At 37.3% G+C, this 17,797-nt stretch overlaps 2 protein-coding genes across 3 annotated transcripts; one reads left to right on the top strand and one right to left on the bottom strand.

The window, feature by feature from the left end:
- Window positions 1-126: 126 nt before the first annotated feature.
- Window positions 127-6,984, bottom strand: LOC117989417 (CLIP domain-containing serine protease B4-like). Of its 2 annotated transcripts, none has more exons than XM_034976774.2 (9): window positions 6,729-6,984; window positions 5,834-5,886; window positions 5,337-5,428; window positions 4,613-4,800; window positions 3,904-4,012; window positions 2,987-3,168; window positions 1,680-1,780; window positions 976-1,158; window positions 127-302 (listed from the first exon to the last, which is right to left on the bottom strand). In XM_034976774.2, exons 1-9 carry the CDS (start codon window positions 6,793-6,795, stop codon window positions 192-194), a joined length of 1,086 nt encoding a protein of 361 aa, XP_034832665.1. In that variant the 5' UTR covers window positions 6,796-6,984; the 3' UTR covers window positions 127-191. The 2 variants fall into 2 exon arrangements, with proteins under 2 accessions (XP_034832665.1, XP_069359817.1); XM_069503716.1 differs by having other exon boundaries at window positions 976-1,146.
- A 3,183-nt stretch (window positions 6,985-10,167) lies between these two features.
- Window positions 10,168-17,213, top strand: LOC117989416 (uncharacterized). The gene is made up of 16 exons (XM_069503936.1): window positions 10,168-10,516; window positions 10,865-10,990; window positions 11,141-11,262; window positions 12,097-12,364; window positions 12,755-12,784; window positions 12,864-12,935; window positions 13,460-13,522; window positions 13,854-13,916; window positions 14,013-14,051; window positions 14,163-14,201; window positions 14,314-14,511; window positions 15,749-15,808; window positions 15,889-16,000; window positions 16,395-16,448; window positions 16,618-16,689; window positions 17,111-17,213. The coding sequence occupies exons 1-13, from the start codon at window positions 10,301-10,303 to the stop codon at window positions 15,940-15,942; spliced, it is 1,350 nt and encodes a 449-aa protein (XP_069360037.1). The 5' UTR covers window positions 10,168-10,300; the 3' UTR covers window positions 15,943-16,000; window positions 16,395-16,448; window positions 16,618-16,689; window positions 17,111-17,213.
- The last annotated feature ends 584 nt before the right edge of the window (window positions 17,214-17,797 follow it).

Genomic DNA, 17,797 nt, shown 5'->3' with positions numbered 1-17,797 from the left:
CCCTTACCACCTTAGACTGTATCATTACTTACCACTACTCGAACACTAATCGAATTAAAAATAAATAAATAAAAAGTTTCGTAGTTGATTTAATACAAAACTTGTCAAGAATAATAATAACAAACATCCTTTTAATTTTAGCCTTTATTAAATTAAAATTGCACATTTTCTTATTTCTATATCATGATAAATCACGATGGCAAGTTATCCACTATCCATTTGTGGTAGTGAGCGATCTTGGTATACACGCTGGGGACCCCTTCAGTCCCGCAGTTCTCTGATCCAAACGATACTATACCGATCTGCAAGAAAACGGTCAAGTTAGTGAAGTTAATGTCATGTTAGTCCCGCAAATTGCTATTACGCTGGAACCACGGCTGGAACCATGTCTCATTAACATCGATATGACGTCATTTTGACGTCACCCGAAATAAAAATATACTATCAGCTTGAAACTTGTCTAGTGCTGAAGTCACTAAAATGGCGGCCACGCGCATTAGCAATTTGCGGGACTATACAAAACCATACTAGTCACAAATCGAGTATAATGCTGCTGCCAAAACACCTAAGTAAAAATGTACCTAGGCAAGTAACAACGATTGCAACGAATGCTTTTAAAACTGGGTACCTGCAGTACGCAATCTTTTGAAATTAAGAAATTACACCGAAGACTCAGAGCAAGTAAAAAAAGTTTCATTTCAAAAATTAAAATTTTTAACGCCTTCGAACTGTGTGCTTTATGGTAGCTTATAACGAGAATAAACTAATGAATTATAAATACTTTTAAAATGCAAAAAACTGTTCAGTAGGTTTTGACAAAAACACATCACATCTTACCCCTAAACACATACTGTCTACATTCCGTCTTGGGTAAAAAGAAATACCAAATTTTTGGGACCAAAATGATAAAACATCACTGATTCAAATTCTATGCTTAATGATTATGTACCTAAACAAATGATTGTATTTAAGTACCTGCGTGTACTGTCCATCTCTTTGAAGTGTTAGAGGAGCTCCACCGAAACCAGAACAGGCATCCTTCCCTTCTTCACCACCTGCACACAGCTGGCCCTCGTGAATAGGGACCGACTCCCCGAAAATGCGTTCACAGGTCTCCAGAGATACCAGCGGAAGTTCCAATTGTTGCTGTCGCCCAACCTAGGGATGATTGTATTTCTGACAAAACTACTATAAATCATATAAATTTATAGAAATATAGATTTACTTATAGAATTTTATCAGAACCTACGCCATCATCGAACGTTTAGTTCGTAACTAATTGAAAAAATAACTGTGAGACGACTTTCTGGAACTCTTTAGAAAACTACCGATATGAGACAAGGTTTGTCCGTGGATGAAAAAAATAAAACTCAAAAAACTTCCCCTCTTAAGTACGTTTGCCTACCGTAATGCACTTTGCATGGTAAGTTTCGGGCTGCTTGCTATTTTTTTAAAGAATATTAGCCAATGATGACTAATATTCCCCTTTCCCTTCCATCTGGGGGGAGGGGAGGTCGAGGGAGACGTCCCGCACACCCACACGTCACCCACGCTCGCCCGCGCTGGCGCTCGGTTAGCGCGGGGCCCGTGCGTGTGGGTCGTTCCCACCACGATTGCCCTCTCGACCTATCGCGTACCTATTATAGGTAGGTAAGTAAGTGGTATATATTCGAAAGTACCAAGTTATTTTGTCCCGATAGTTTCCCCCAGCCAACCAGCGAAGCGCGTTCGTTGATCACAATTTCCGGCTTATCGTTCAAACAGATCGGCGCGGCTGTCACTGAAATAAAGGCAACCACTATTAGTGACAAGATCTGACGTGATCATGAGTAATAAACTAACCTTGGCCAAGGACAGTGCGCAACACGATCCATCGCAAATTACAGGTAGATACATTGAATAAGTAGATAAATTAAATTATAAATAGCTGTCTGGGCTAAAAAAGTTAATGGACTAAACATAACAACTGAAATTTAGTAGAATGACTACCTATACGTACATACGTAGTAGGTACTAGTACGCGATAGGTCGAGATGGCAATCAGGGAGGGAACGGCCCACAAACCCGCATAGCCCGCGCGTTATCCCGGTGCGGGCGAGTGCGGGTGACGTGCAGGTGTGCGGGGCGTCCCCCCGCCGACCGACTACCCCGATTGCCATCTCATCCTGTGGCGCACACAGGATGAGGATGAGAATAGGTAGGTACTTTTCTGTAATCTGTGGTAGATAGGTAGGTACTTACCTACTTTTAAAATATTTCAACTTATAAAATTGAAATTAACTTATCTTATTTCAGTTTTAAAATAATTTTGTTACATAGTCTAAGATCACGATGACGCGGACGGCTAAAAAGTTACTTATAAACTGTGTAGGTAGGTACAGCCGATCCTCCGAAACTTACTAATCTTGATTCTTGAATCCCTAATTTTGAATCAAGTTTAACTTAAGTTTGTAGTATCAAGTCCCATAAAGTGTATTGAAGATGTATAGTCAGCGACAGGTCGAGATGGCAATCGGGGTATGAGGCGGGGGAATACTCCGCACACCCGCACGTCACGTGCGCTCGCCCGCGGTGGGTTAGCGCGGGGGCTGTGGGGGTCTGCGCGGCGTTCCCTCTCCGAATGCCATTTCGACCTGTCGCGTCTTTATACCTTGCAAAGTTTATTGACTCATTTCATTCACCTGTAATATTCAGTTAAAGAAAACAAAGTAGGTATAGGTAGGTATATTTTCTATTGTACTGAAAGGCAAGGTAAGTGAACTGAAACCTCGTCAGAAACATCATCATCATCATCATCGTCAACTGATAGACCCATTGCCAGTCGATTACTCCGGTTTTCCTACGGATAGGATTTCCTTATTTCTGATTTGATCATGTAGAGAAACTGCAAGCATGCTCCTAGCACTCTCAATCGACCGCTGAGTTATACGCTGAGTTTTCTTATGTGGTGCATAGAAACTATCAGAAACGTTGCCTTTATATTTACCAGAATATTTGATATCGTCCTTTAGCATGATCATGGCGATGTCATGTCTAAATATCTTCTGCTCATATCCTGGATGGACGGAGACACTTTCCACCTTGATCGCCTGGGTGGCGGGCGCGCAGAAGAAATCGTTGCAATCCGGACTGCGGCTTATATCCCATTCTCCGATAACAACCGTTGATCTTATTGACAAAGGAGCGTAATTTATTTAATCGTCATCACTACATCTGCTTCTTTTAATTTCACGCGCTTTTTATTAAACGAATTGTACAATAGAATGGAATAGAATAGAATAGATTATGTATATATTTTTTAGAATAGAATATATTATTTTTATTCAAGTAGACTTATTACAAGTGCTTCTGAATCGTTAGCTAAGTAGTTTAATTTACCACTGGTTCGGAATGCCGTTCCTACCGAGAAGAACCAGCAAGAAACTCGGCGGTTGCTCAATATGTATAGGTATTAGGTAACCTCCTCTTTGTAAGAGACGTTTCAAAATCAGATTAGATCTTATCCTAATTAAACTTCCTATTTTAACCCATTTTTAGAAGTTAGTCAACGAGCTTAGTTCAACCACTGAGTAGGGCAATTCTATTTTATCTATGGATCCGCCTTAGAAAGCAAAGTAAACTGTTTAAGTAGTTTAGAAATTCAAGCGGCGCGCGGTAAAAACAATGGCGGCAACCAAAGCTGAAAATAATCGCTGCGGTACCTAATCCTTGAATTTTAAGTTTCTTAACTTCAACTATTTCGTTGGGAACTTAAAATTCAAGGATTTAAAAAAAATGGAAAATTTCTGTTTTTAACGAATTAAGTAGGTACACGTAGTTTTGCACAGGTTTAAAACTATGAAGATCATTATATTCATGTACCTACGATGAAAATTTTTATCAGTTTATAAAATCAAAACTTACAACTTGTATCCTTCCGGTTTAGCCAAAGCACAATGAGCTGCCGTCAATACAACTCGTTTGGCTATGATTGACCCGCTGCAGGCAAAGCGCACATTACCGCTCTCTTTATCTGAAAATTATAAGAATATTTTAATTCACGAAAAAAGTAAGTTAAAACTAAGTACCTGTTAAATATTCTGGAGTTAAGTATTATTTTGAGGGTTGAGTAGCGTAATTTAACCTTTAAATATTACGTAAGTATTTGAGTCCTACTCAAGCTAAATAAAGTTAATGATACCTACTTAGTTTTGTTTTTGTTATTTATTTATACGTAGGTATCTATTATTATTGGACTAAAATCTGATACTTCCATAAAATAAGAAATCAGAAATGATTAATTTAATAGAGTTAAACTACAATTTAGCCACCTCGTTGCAGGCTGGCTGGTAAGTAAGTTTAAGCCCGATTTTCACTCAAAAAGTTTTCTTTCCTCTTAACGTTTTACTTTAGGTAGGTACTACAGAAAAATGCCCAATGAATTATTAAGCAACAAAGGCAGACTGACGAATCGCAGGAAGCCGCTAGATTCAGGCGGCGCAAGCCCGTGGCGTATGGAAGTCCCCAGAGACCTATGTCAAGCAGTGGATGTCTATGAGTTGATGATGATGATGATGAATACAGTGGGATTAGATTGCTTCCATATACCTACTTAGATATTGGTATAGCTTACTTGTAAATCCTATTCGAGCTACCCAAGGATGAGCGCCGATGCCTTTGTAGTCGATACCCTGGACCATGCTTTTGCCACACGAGTCCGTTCCCGGTGGGTACACCCGTCCGCATTCACACGACGGACAACACACATAGTCTTCATTGTTGGAGCTGCCGCAAGTGAGGGAATTTAGGCGGTGGAAATACCTACGAAGACAAAAAAATGAAATGTTCACAAATACAGTGCGATAAGGCTCTCTTGGCACTTGAATGACATTGACAGGGGGGCGCTGTTGGAGAACAAATGCTTAAAATATTCAAATAAGAACAAAGGGGACACGTCATGACGTTAACATTAGTTCCGATTTTCGCCACGCGCCAAGATAGGCTTGTCGCACTGTAAACAGTAGGGTAACTATTTTTGTAAAAAAATCAGCCATACCTACACAGAAACAGATTATTTTCGATTTTATTATTCCACTACAAGTGAGTTCTTGTCCGCGATCTCACCTACCTATTGTAAGTGATGATACTGATAATTAGCAGGCTAAATTAGACGGGGTATGGCAGTTTCATTAAACCCATACCTACCTCATATCGGTTTCTGCGCGGCATCATAGCTACTGTTAACGCTTAATCGCTTGGCGGCGGCGGCGGCAAGGTTTTGCTGTAAAGTGATAGTGTGAAGTGGAAAATGACCAGAGCCACCAAACAAAAATACTAAATACTTAGTAAAAATGTACCTGTCAGATGAAAAGCAAGCAAAATCCATTAAGTCTTCTAGTAATGGGCATTCACTTATGGGCACACAGGACATATTGGCTGGACATCGGCTCTGAAATATAAGAATTACTACTGCATCATCATCATTCTTCATATCAGTCTGTGGACGCCCAGTGTTGCCTAATAAGTGTCACCACATCCTAGCTTTCCTTATTCAGCCACTTCCCGCCAATCTTTTTTTACCCAATAGGTAAAACGGAGCCCTATTAATGTCACTACAGCTGCCTGTCTCTCCGTGTATCACGGGTCTCTAGCTCGTAGTCTAAATGATTAAAAACTTGAAATTTTGGTATTTGGTGTAGACTGTAGAACGTTGACCCAAAACCAAATATTGAATTCGAAATGAAATGAAATTATTTTCAGGGATGCTGCCATACATAAAAAAAGGAGCCGAAAAATTATTATTAATTATTGATCTAAAAAAATGTTCTACTTATAAAGATAAAATGATACTTACATGAAAAGTCATATTTTCAGCCCTTGGACCCATATCCACACTTATAGACACAGCTGAAACATGAACAGTTTAAATCAATAACGGCGCATAGGTAATTTGATGTCCGAAAGAATAGGTTTTGTAAAAATAGCAAATGATAAAACATCAATATTGCATGAACGATTATACCTACGAGTAATTTTAAATAACCATGAAATGGTGTACAATAGAAATTATCGTAACTGCATCAAGGTTACATTATGTTCAATTTTATTTCTCAGTAGCATAACAACAAGGAATTATCTACTACTCTCTAAAGAATAACGGAAGCATAATAAGTAGGCCCATATTCGTCCACAGATCGTGAAAAAAAGCAAAGAAGTATCTAAGTACTAAGTACGCTAGCAACAAAGACTAATAGAAGCAATATTTTGACATACTTTTTAGATAATTTGTATACTTAATTGTATATATGATTGTGTAATCATATATCATCAATAATCCGCAACTATTCACTTACAACATATAAGCGAATAAAAATGCGGATTATTATAAGTTATAACCTTCTAATTGTAAGTGCATTACAATGCACTTACAATTTTTTTTTTATATAATGAAATCTTCACCTACATATAGACCATTTTCCTACGAAGATTCAGTCTTAAATAGGCACCTCTAAACTCAACTGTGAGTCTGTTATTTAAATAAAGAGAATACTTATAAAAACTAATTAAATATAAAAATTAGCTAGTTACTTAAGCCCCTATGAGCTTAAGTCAAGTTAAACCAACACTACTACAAAATTACCGTTATTTAAAAAAACAATACATGGTTCCATGGTTTGAATCAGAGACCAATATAAACTGTAAAGATCGAATCTACGAACGGTCTACGAATGCTTCTTTAGGTGACTTACTTCCAAATTGGGCGTCAACTGACAGTCTTAATATTAGCACACCAAACAATGCGTGAAATACAGTCATTTTCACTTTTTATAAATCACTATTCACCATAATTCACCATAAAAAGTTACTTAAAAATGTCAAACTTTGGGAGCTTGCGCCCTAAATTTTTTTCAATGACTTTTGCATATTAATGTTAGAAAAAAATATTTTTTATTGTTTGCATGTCTGTCATTATAGATCCACACCATGATCAAAACAGAAATAACATGCTACGAAGCCTCCGTTTCGACCGATGTGCTTCAGGGATGCCCAACAATTTTATCATCTACGACGACGCGTACCTAAATATGACCAACCAATAAACGTCCCTCCATTGTGCGTTAAATAACGTCTCTACACTGTAACTGATTTTATAAGAACCTATCCTCTTCTAGGATTTCATCGTCATGATTAGCTCATCGCCAGCCCACTACTGAACACAAGTTTCCTCTCAGAATTAAAAGGGTTTAGGCCATAAAAATACCTATCTGAAATTATGGCGTACCATAGTCCGCGTGGTGCAGTGCTGATCGGCAGATCAATCTAATGACTTCTAGGGTATCAAAACCTAATTAAAGAGGATTAGGTACCCTTTTTGTGTCTTAAAAGATACATATCGGAGTCTTGTCGTAATCCAAAGTCCCAAGCAAAGTTGTCGATTTCGTGGATATTTTTGGTCTTCGGACACAAGTCCATGTCCAGTAGACAATATGCATAATGCTGATGAAACAAAAGCTGTGTGTATGTATTTGCAAAGCAGCAAGCAAAAGGCAGACTTATGGCTAAAAGCTTTGCAAAATGTTGGAAAAATGCGATACAAATGGTTGTTTATCCCTGATAGCCAGTGATTCACTGCTATGCACGTTTGCTTCAACTTAATAAGCGAGTATTACCAACTATTTATTAACGTCATGCACATCAATTTAAACACGATCAATTTTATGCGATTTAACTATCATAGGTTGAGCAAACTAGGTAAAAGCAAACTCTAATAATCAAGTCTGCGACTTTACATGGGCTCTTATGGGCTCTTAGCTCTATCTTGTCTTTCTTACACAGCCTTACAACCTAGTGGGCGTGAACCGTAAGTTACTTTTGAAAACGCAATAAAATTTTAACAATTCCCAATACAAGCGCCTAAGATAATATGATTACCTGTTTCATAATATCATAAATGCGAAAGTGTGTCTGTCTGTCTATCTGCTAGCTTTTCACGGCCCAACAGTTTAACCGATTTCGATGAAATTTAGTACAGAGTTATCTTACATCCCTATGTCCTTCATAGGCTATTTTTATACCGGAAAATTAAAGAGTTCCCACGGGATTTTTAAAAACCTAAATCCACGCGGACGAATTCACGGGTATCACCTAGTAGAATAATAAGCTTGTATGAATAAACTGTAAATATTTTTCCTGAATATGGAGGGAATCCTTTCATTAGGTAGAACTATTTATTTAAAAATAATATGAATGATAAGTCTTAATGCTAGAAACAAGGGACTCATATTCATAAGAACATCGCAAACGTCTTGATCGTCGTAAATGTACTAAACGAGATCCTAATTTTCAATCTAATAGTTACAATAGAGAACATTGCTGCTTCTAGTTTCGTTCGCACTAGGCGCTAATAGTATAACAACGTGTTTTAATTCACACCGAAATTGTCAGTCCATAAAAAAATTTGAAGAGAATTCACGACGACCGGACCGTAGCCTCTAATCTCCAGTGAAAATCAGTTTTTTATGTTGTTCCTTTGTTAAAAGCTTTTTGCGCGAACCGGTGTCATTCACACTGGGTCACTGGACAGTGGCCAGTCTGTTAGTACTTTGCTGTGAAGAATTTTTTGGGCATAATAATATTCATCATGATCAACCCATTACCGGCTCACTACAGAGCACGGGTCTCCTCTCAGAGTGAGAAGGGTTTTGGCCATAGTCTACCACGCTGGCCATGTGCGGATTGGTAGACTTCACACACCTTTGAGAACATTATGGAGAACTCTCAGGCATGCAGGTTTCCTCACGATGTTTTTCTTCACCGTTAAAGCAAGTGATATTTTAAGCTACTTACTTAGATATCAGATTTCGCTGCTCGAATATGGAATGCCCTTCCGGCTTCCGTTTTCTCAACTAGATATGCTCTTTCTAGGCAGGTGCGCTTCACCGTAGGATGTGTCACCCACCTTTGTGGGTCTCAGTAACAGGGACAACGCTCTACAAATCTGCTATCTCCTTCTAAATGTCGATGTACATTACTTTCTGCAGCGTACTGTAGTTAAAAAGTCCACCCTAATTTTGCTGTCGACAATCTTTCGAGATGTTTTTCTGTCATTTTTTAAAGCTCAACAGAGCTTATTTTACATACCTAAGATATTTATCAGACTTCCTACTAATTTTCCACATAGAATTTTACATAATTAGGATATATTTGCACGTTACGTACAAATTAGTATACAGGTAGGTCGCAACTCGCAAGTTGAAACCTTCAGACCGTAAAATACCTACTGTTTATATCTTTGTGAACCATTCGTAATGGCGAATTTTCTCATCGGTCTACGTTTATTCTATTTGTAGTATTTAAGCTGTTAATTTACACATAATTTTGTACTTATCCAAGTTTTATGAATATTATTATCTCTTTAAATTTACTATCTACTACAGCTTTATTGTACTATGCAATAATATGACTCACATGCAAAAATCAAGATACAAACCCTTATACTAAAATCCGGCTCGAAGGACCATCAATGTAGGTGGTTGAGACGTGCTATTACAAGGTAGCAAGGTAGCATGCAGCTTAATTTCTAAAAGTGGTTGTAAACAAAAGCACAGAATATATAACAATACTAACGACAAAAGTGACATATCCGCATCATAGTAATTGTACCTACCTATTCAAACCATGGCGCTATTTAACGCTCATGACCATAATGACTTCCTAATTCTATTAAAAGTGCGCATTTATTTTCATCACAAATAATAGATAAGGTTTTGTAAAACTCTTTATAACTGTGTAGGTACCTGCCTAGCCTACCTAATTAATTTGATTTTGTATTTTGTTTAACGCTGCACAAAATTAAACCACAGAATTTAACGAATGGAAGACGAAAATCTATTTATTTTGTTTTTCTAACTAATTTTATTTTGATAAGTAGGTATAGTACGCGACAGGTCGAGATGGAAATCGGGGTATGAGGCGGAGGGACGCCCCGCACACCCGCACGTCACCCGTGCATCCGTGCTATCCCGCACCGGGTTGGCATTTCGACTTGTTTCGACCTGTCGCGTACTCATAGGTATATTTATTTAAAAAATACCTACTGTGTACCTACTATAAAAACTTGTTTTACTTTTGATCAACTGAGTTTTTAAAGAAGAAAAAGAACTAAAATAATTTGTCAATTTAACTTTCAAAAATTTACAATCATGGAGAAGGAAACATAAATTTTCGTATTTTAATTCAAATTATAATCGTAACCACCGCTATACCACCACGATGGCTAGAAATCAAAATTGAATAAACAAAAAACTCTTAAAGGGGCGACATGGTAATGTGCAATCAACATCAAAAACAGTACACGGATCATCGGATATCTGATATGAAATTAACGAGCAGCGCATCAGACCAGAATGTATTCTTCACTTATGTATGCCTGATCAATGAAGTAAAACCATCATTTACCAGCAACGATGAAGTGAGCTCGACAGACCGAGGATTATTACGAACATCATTTCATATTATACACGAGAATGCTGATGAAGTATGTAACGGCAATTCTTTTTCCGTTTTTCATTCAATTGTAAATTAAAAGTGGACTACTTAAGCAAAAAGTACTTCTACAAGTTCATTTATTTTTTCAAAATAAGTGTGGTTTTTAGATTATACTAGCTTATGCTCGCGACTTCGTCCACGTGGACTACACAAATTCCAAACACCTATTTCACCCCCTTAGGGGTTGAATTTTCAAAAATCCTTTCTTAGCGGAGGCCTACGGCATAATAGCTATCTGCATGCCAAATTTCAGCCCGATCCGTCCAGTAGTTTGAGCTGTGCATTGATAGATCAGTCAGTCAGTCAGTCAGTCAGTCACCTTTTCCTTTTATATTAGATTATACAAGAGCAACCAATCCAAGTGGAAAGATCAAAAGCACTCCATGAGCTTGTCGAGTCACATAAACATGATCGTGACGAATTGCTTGTCGCTGGACAGGAAGCAGTTCAAACAGAGGATAAAGTAAGTGTGAGTTGATAATGCAGATTATTTGTTGATGTAGGGCATGCCAGAAAATGTTAATTAGGTATATAAAGCTATGTGAAAGTTATAATACTTATTATTTTGATGAATACTGCGCTATAGTTATAACAAATAGTGCATTGGTTGTAGCCAATAGATGAAGATAGTGAATCAGACACAGAAGATTACAATCATTATGTAAATCCAAATAAATTAAAGCTAACTAAAATGAAGTGGCTAACTGAAGAGCGCGTGGATTCTCCGAATTCTAGGTAATATAACGAATCTATTTTTTCTTAGAATATTGCCCAACTTTTGAGTGACCCAAATGCTCTTCCAGAAATGTTAACGCGTTGACAGGTGCCAAAGTAAGACGAAAGAGAGACGACCATGCTAAAATACTATAAACGTAAGGTACATTATCTAGAATCTAGATTGTTGTAGGGCTTCCAAGACGCTCAAGCAGCTTGACGTCAAGCATGTACATTTTTGCTTGATGCTTGAGTCAAGCATTTATGTGCTTGATGGTGATTGATGTGATACCTACTATATTTTTGCTTGATGTGACGTTCAGATACAGTGTTCGAGATAGGTATGTGAGAAAAGTGCCGTTTGCTTGATGCAACCGTCAAGCAGCTTGATCAAGCACAACAAAAATGTGTTTGACATCAAGCCGCTCGACCGTCTCGGAAGTTTTTTATAGTAGCTAAAACTGCTGGACAAAAGGAGCATGTGATCGTGTTCTGTGGTGCTCCTTGCAAAAATGTCCAATCGTTGACGTCTAAACGACGATGAAGCGAACATAAAGCAACACACAGTACGCGGCCGAAAGTGATGAACATCGGCCTTTAGATTTTAGAAGAATGACATTTCATCTTTGTAGAGCGTTGTCTCTGTCACTCATACCCATATGACGCTTTGTCGGTCTTAACGACCGAGACAGTGCTCTACAAATCTGCTGTCTCCTTCTAAAGATCGATGTTCATTACTTTTTTTTACATTACTACAAAAAAAATTGGGATCGAAGAATCACTCGCGAGCTTAAAGGTAGATGGACACACCTTCACAATTTCTATGGTGATTTGGAAATCACTATTTCTTTTCAGTTCACCATATTTAACACCGGACAACTCAATGACTTCAATCGGTAGTAGAGAATCCGAGGATATGATCGACACTCATAAAAGTTTCGGTGAAAAATGTTTATCCACAATACTAAGGCTGGATCGAGAACACAACATGTTTGGATTGTCAAATATTGCTATCGTGGATAAAAAGCCGTCAAAGAAGGCACGCAAAGAAGATGATAGGCCAGTATTTCCACAGACTGCGATAATTCAGATATGCTGTGGCAGAAGTTGCTGTAAGCACAAGGTTAGAACTGTTGTTGTTACGATGTTTTTTTACTATTATTCAGATACAAGTTAGCCCTTGGCTGCAATCTCACCCGGTGGTAAGTGATGATGCAGTCTAAGATAGAAGTGGGCTCACCTGAAGGTATAGCAGTTTTTATTAATCCCATACCCCTTTGGTTTCTACACGGCCTCGACTTTGCCGGTAGGGTGGTAACTAGCCACGGCCGAAGTCTCCCACCAGACCAGAGATTTAGAAATAATAAAATTCCACACCCCTGCCAGGAATCGAATCCAGGACCTCCCACTAATAAGACCACAGCGCTTACTACTGCGTCAGGGAAGTCGTCAGTCGGATGTTTTTACCGTTGCGATTTCGTTCGATACTTATAACTGTTTTATTCTGTTTCAGAGTAATACAGATCTACCAGCGTCACTAAAGGTACCTACTTACTAAAAATCTAGGAAATTCATATCCTGGAGAGATGCTAAAAACCTTGTTAATATTACTTTTTTTTCAGTGCTCCGGATGTCGAAGTTTCTGCGTTGATCCATGTTGCCTTATTTGTGCAGGAAAATTTGGAACACCACGTGTAAGTACCTATTTATACAGAACATCCAACATATATGTATAACAAAATCCCGAAATATATTACAGACGAAAATAACGATACCTTTAAGCGAAAACTCAACCAATAGCTCATACAGAATTGTTTCAATGAGAGAAAACTGACATCACAACAAACTAATAATTAATGCGATCAATAAATAAAATTAAAATAATTTCGATTCAAACTGAATTCACACAATTATCTACCTAATTAAATCTATTATAATAATATTATAATAAATGTATTTATTGTATACTTACCTATTAAGTAGAATCATGTTTGATAAGAGTAATTTTATAATTTTTTGTCACCACTAATATTGTATTTATCTTCCCTCAAAAGATACTATTCAGTGTTCCATACTCAAGAAAAAAATTGAATTATTGTCCTGAGAAACAGTTTTTTTCTCTTTCAGAAGGATTCACCGTGTCCGTCACTTGTAAGTAAAAACTAATTATAAATAGGTAAGTATAGTACTATTCTTATATATGTCACGTACGTGACAGATCGAAATGGCAATCGGGGTATGGGGAGCACACCAACACGTCACCCGCGCTAACCCGCACCGGGTAAGCGCGGGGGCTGCCGATCGCCATCTCGACCTGTCGCGTACTATAGGTAGGTACTAAAGAGAATATTATTTTGTTGAATTAAAACCAAAGAGATTGAATTTAAACATTTTGATTTAAATCTTTATGTGTTCTCTTTAATTTCTCTCTCTCTCTCTCAATATTCTCAATATTCTCAGTACACTCAATGCCCACGAGGCAAGTGTGTTTGTCAGATACGAATATTTTCCCCTAAAATAGGTATGCTTGTCTGCAAGAACTACCTACGGTAGTAATTTTTATTTTTCACTCAGATTTCAATAAATAAATGATACTCTCATTGGTCTGTATTTTCCAGGTATCCTGTGTACCCTCAAAGTGTAGGATTGATTGCACAACTTGTTATGGCATGAAGGTAACACAATTAATAAAATTAAACCACGTACTTAGTACTTAAGCTTATACCATACACTTTTTGCCTCCACAATAATATCTTTTTTCACTGTTTCAGATCACGTTTAAAAGGAAACCAAAATTTGATCCATCCCCTGTAAGTACCATCTTGTAGGAGATACAATATAATGGTATATTGTATAAGTAAGCAGTAAGCACATAGGTATATATTATGCAAATGATTAAACAATAATTATTATTTTTTCAGAACGAACTTACTCCAAGAGCTAGTTGTATTTTGCAAAAAGTAAGTATTCTAGCCTTGCAATCTCAAATTCTTGCTAAAATTTTGATTGTAAATTTTTAAAAAATTTGTTTGTCTTTAAAAGTTTGAAAAATATCGACTTTTATTTTTTCAGCCAATAGCCGCTCGCCCCTGTCACCACCTTCCCCAATGTGTCCCACCCTCCAACTGCTTCCCATATTTGATGCCGTGCTACTGGCCGTCGCGAGCAGGGGCACCTTGCAATCACCCATCCCGATGCTTCCATAACCCGCCTTGTCGACCGCCGAGAAAGCGAGCGTCTTGCATTCCTCCTGAAGAAGTTTGCCCGACCGTAAGTTAACTTGTATAGGCTTTTCTATTTTTGTAGAGCTACCCGCAGTTTCTTCGACTTCTGAACTCATCATAATTATTATCAACGTCAATTGTCAGTTGTTCATCATCATGGTCAACCCATCGCCGGCTCACTACACAGCACGGGTTTCCTCTCAGAGGGTTTTGGCCACGCTGGCCAAGTGCGGATGGGCAGACTTCACATATGTATCTTTGAGAATATTATGGAGATCTTTCAGGCATGCAGGTTTCCTCACGATGTTTTCTGTCACCGTTAATGCAAGTGATATATTTTAAATACTTAAAACGCACATAACTTCGAAAAGTTAACAGATCACTTAACAGTTAACTCTATAGGCTATCACAGCTTTTTTAACCGACTTCAAAAAAAGGAGGAGGTTCTCAATTCGTCGGAATCTTTTTTTTTTTTTTTTTTTTTTTTTTTATGTTCCCCGATTACTCGAAGATGCCTGGACCGATTTTGAAAATTCTTTTTTTATTTGAAAGGGTATACTTCAAAGTTGGTCCCATTTAAATTTGGTGAAGATCTGATGAACATCTTCGAAGATAGATACTGGAACTCCTCAACGGATAAGAGTAAATTGCTCGCGATCAGTGTAATAGCTTAGTAAACAGTAGATTTTTAACCAGTCAGCATAATTCCATGGGACCACTAAAAATTGTGAAATAAATTTTTTTTACAAAAAAAATAAAAACCGACTTCGATACACAAACACTAAAAATTGAAAAATAATTTAATTAATTACCGAATATATTATGTATATAAGAGTTAATATAGTTCCATAATAATATTTTTTGGGGTCGGTGCCAATGAGGTGCCATTGTGGAGTCTCATAAAAATATGAAGTCTAGACGATTCGCGCAGCTAAAGCTAATTGGCACCGGCACCAAAAAGTATTATTATGGAACTATATTAACTCTTATATACATAATATATTCGGTAATTAATTAAATTATTTTTCAATTTTTAGTGTTTGTGTATCGAAGTCGGTTTTTATTTTTTTTGTAAAAAAAATTTTTCACATTAATATTAATATTAAATTCATATTTAGTCAGTTCAGTCAAAAATTCAGTCAGAGAAGAAATTCAGGCAGAAAAGTAAAGTGGCTCTACTGACCTATATCGGAGTCCGCATTACATTTTTATCGGACGCAGTAACGTAAACACGCTCCCTCCGAATTTTACATTACGATAAAAAGTTGATACATTTTTTACAGACGCATAAATGTGCAGACGTAGCTAAAAATAACAAATGTAGCAACCAAGCCTGCCCTGGGGTATGTATTTTAAAATTTATTCCTACATACGTAATCCGTTACGATTGAATTTTTCATAACAGTGCGATAATACTTTTCAGAATAATCCTGTGATGAAATCTGCTATCGAGAAAAGATTTGGAGGCAAAAAGTGAACAACCAGATATAATGGTTATCAGCTTGGAATCTCATCCCTGTTGCAGTTGTACAGAGGTCTGTTTTTAAAATTTGGGGATATATCTACAAATATGGGCATCTATCTACAAATATGGGGATCTATCTACAAATATGGGGATATATCTACAAATAAAACAGTACCGTAAGTCGTAACTGACTAATAAACAACGCAGAGCTTAAACTTGAAAGAAGGAAATATGTATTTTTTGTACCTTAGGGACCCACCACACCTCCACCACTACCACACCACTACCACACTACCCACCACACACCACCACCTTCTTTCTTTAGTGTACCACACTAAAGAAGGATTTTGAGAAATCGCAACGGGATTTTTACAAAACGTAAATCCATGCCGATGAAGGCGCGGTTATAAGTCTTATCCTAAGCTTTAAATAGACTTAGAACAATAAATGTTATTTCTTTTCAGCAACAACCAACTTCAACTTCCTTAGAATCAGTTTTTATTGAAAAGAAAAAGGAGGTAAGTAGGTACCTACCTACTTTAGAGCTTTTAATTATTATTTTGTACATTTTTTATTTCGTTGAGTTAAAACAAGATTACGATGGATTTAACCTTTTATACAATTTTGGAGCGTAGAAAGGAACCATTTTTGTTCATTGGTTTAAAGTAAAAACCTTTTCTTTTTCAGAAAAAGACGAAAGCTACCCTGTGCGAATGCTCTACACCTAATTGTGCGAGCTGTTTTGTTCACAGACCTACGGTAAACTTATTGAGGGATCAAAATCACTTGAAAACATAGGTTCAGTAGAACTAAGTAACTATAAGTAGGTATAGTACGCGACAGGTCGAGATCGCAATCGGAGTATGAGGCGGAGGAACGCCACGCACACCCGCATGTCACCCGCGCTATCTGGCACTAGCGCGGGGGCTGTGCGGGTGTGCGGGGCGTCCCCACCCCGACTGCCATCTCGACCGGTCGCGTACTATAGGTACAATAAATACTTAAATCCAAAAAAAAAATCACCTTGTGAAACCCGTATTTAATAAATTGGATAAGATCTTGCGGTCACACAAAAACAATAATTATTATTTTCAAGAATTAGATATTCGATATAGAAACAAGATGAAAAATTAATAAGTAAGTAGCTGTATGCCATTAATAAAGAGTTTTGAGATTTCAGACTAGAGGCACAAAATCAAACGACACAGTAAGATCACATTGAAAATATGCGCCAATTTTCTCGCGGTCGATATTGAGATGAATTTCATCAAATGTTTTACAAGGTAAGTTATGGTTGTTTATGGTATCCTTTTTGTTATCTTCATGTCAAGTTTGACAAAAAATTAATAAATTTTTGTCTTATTTTCAGGTTCAGCATCATTTTATATAAGTTTTTAAAGAAAATTTTATGTTATTAATTACATACTTACCTACTAGAATGAACGCTTATAAAACTTAATAAAAGCTCATTTAAAAATACGCGTTTTCTTGATTTATGTACCAATGTATAAGGTACTTATTATTAGATTACCACCCTACCGGCAAAGCCGTGCCGCGAAGCGATTTAGCTTTTAATAATAAAACGGGATTAAAATCATCCTCTAGTGGCAGGCAGTAGTTCGGTTGTTAGTCCGGTTAACCGAACTTTTGCCACTAAAAAGCTGCATTTGTTCGATTAACCGGTCTAACAAAGGAACTAAGGCCACTAGAGGGAATGGATGACGGTTAACTTTCGGTTCTATGGTTATTACCACTAACACCGATAATAACTGTAAAAGCTAACAGTCGAAATCTCGTTCCCTGGCGGCGAGTCGTATGCGGAAGAATCTGGGAACCAATCGCATTACTATCCCAAGAAAATTCCTAC

The sequence above is a fragment of the Maniola hyperantus genome, chromosome 16, assembly GCF_902806685.2.
Source record: "Maniola hyperantus chromosome 16, iAphHyp1.2, whole genome shotgun sequence".
Lineage (NCBI taxonomy): Eukaryota > Metazoa > Arthropoda > Insecta > Lepidoptera > Nymphalidae > Maniola > Maniola hyperantus.
The sequence above is the reverse complement of the archived record's forward strand: the minus strand, read 5'-3'. Positions and strand labels throughout refer to the sequence as shown.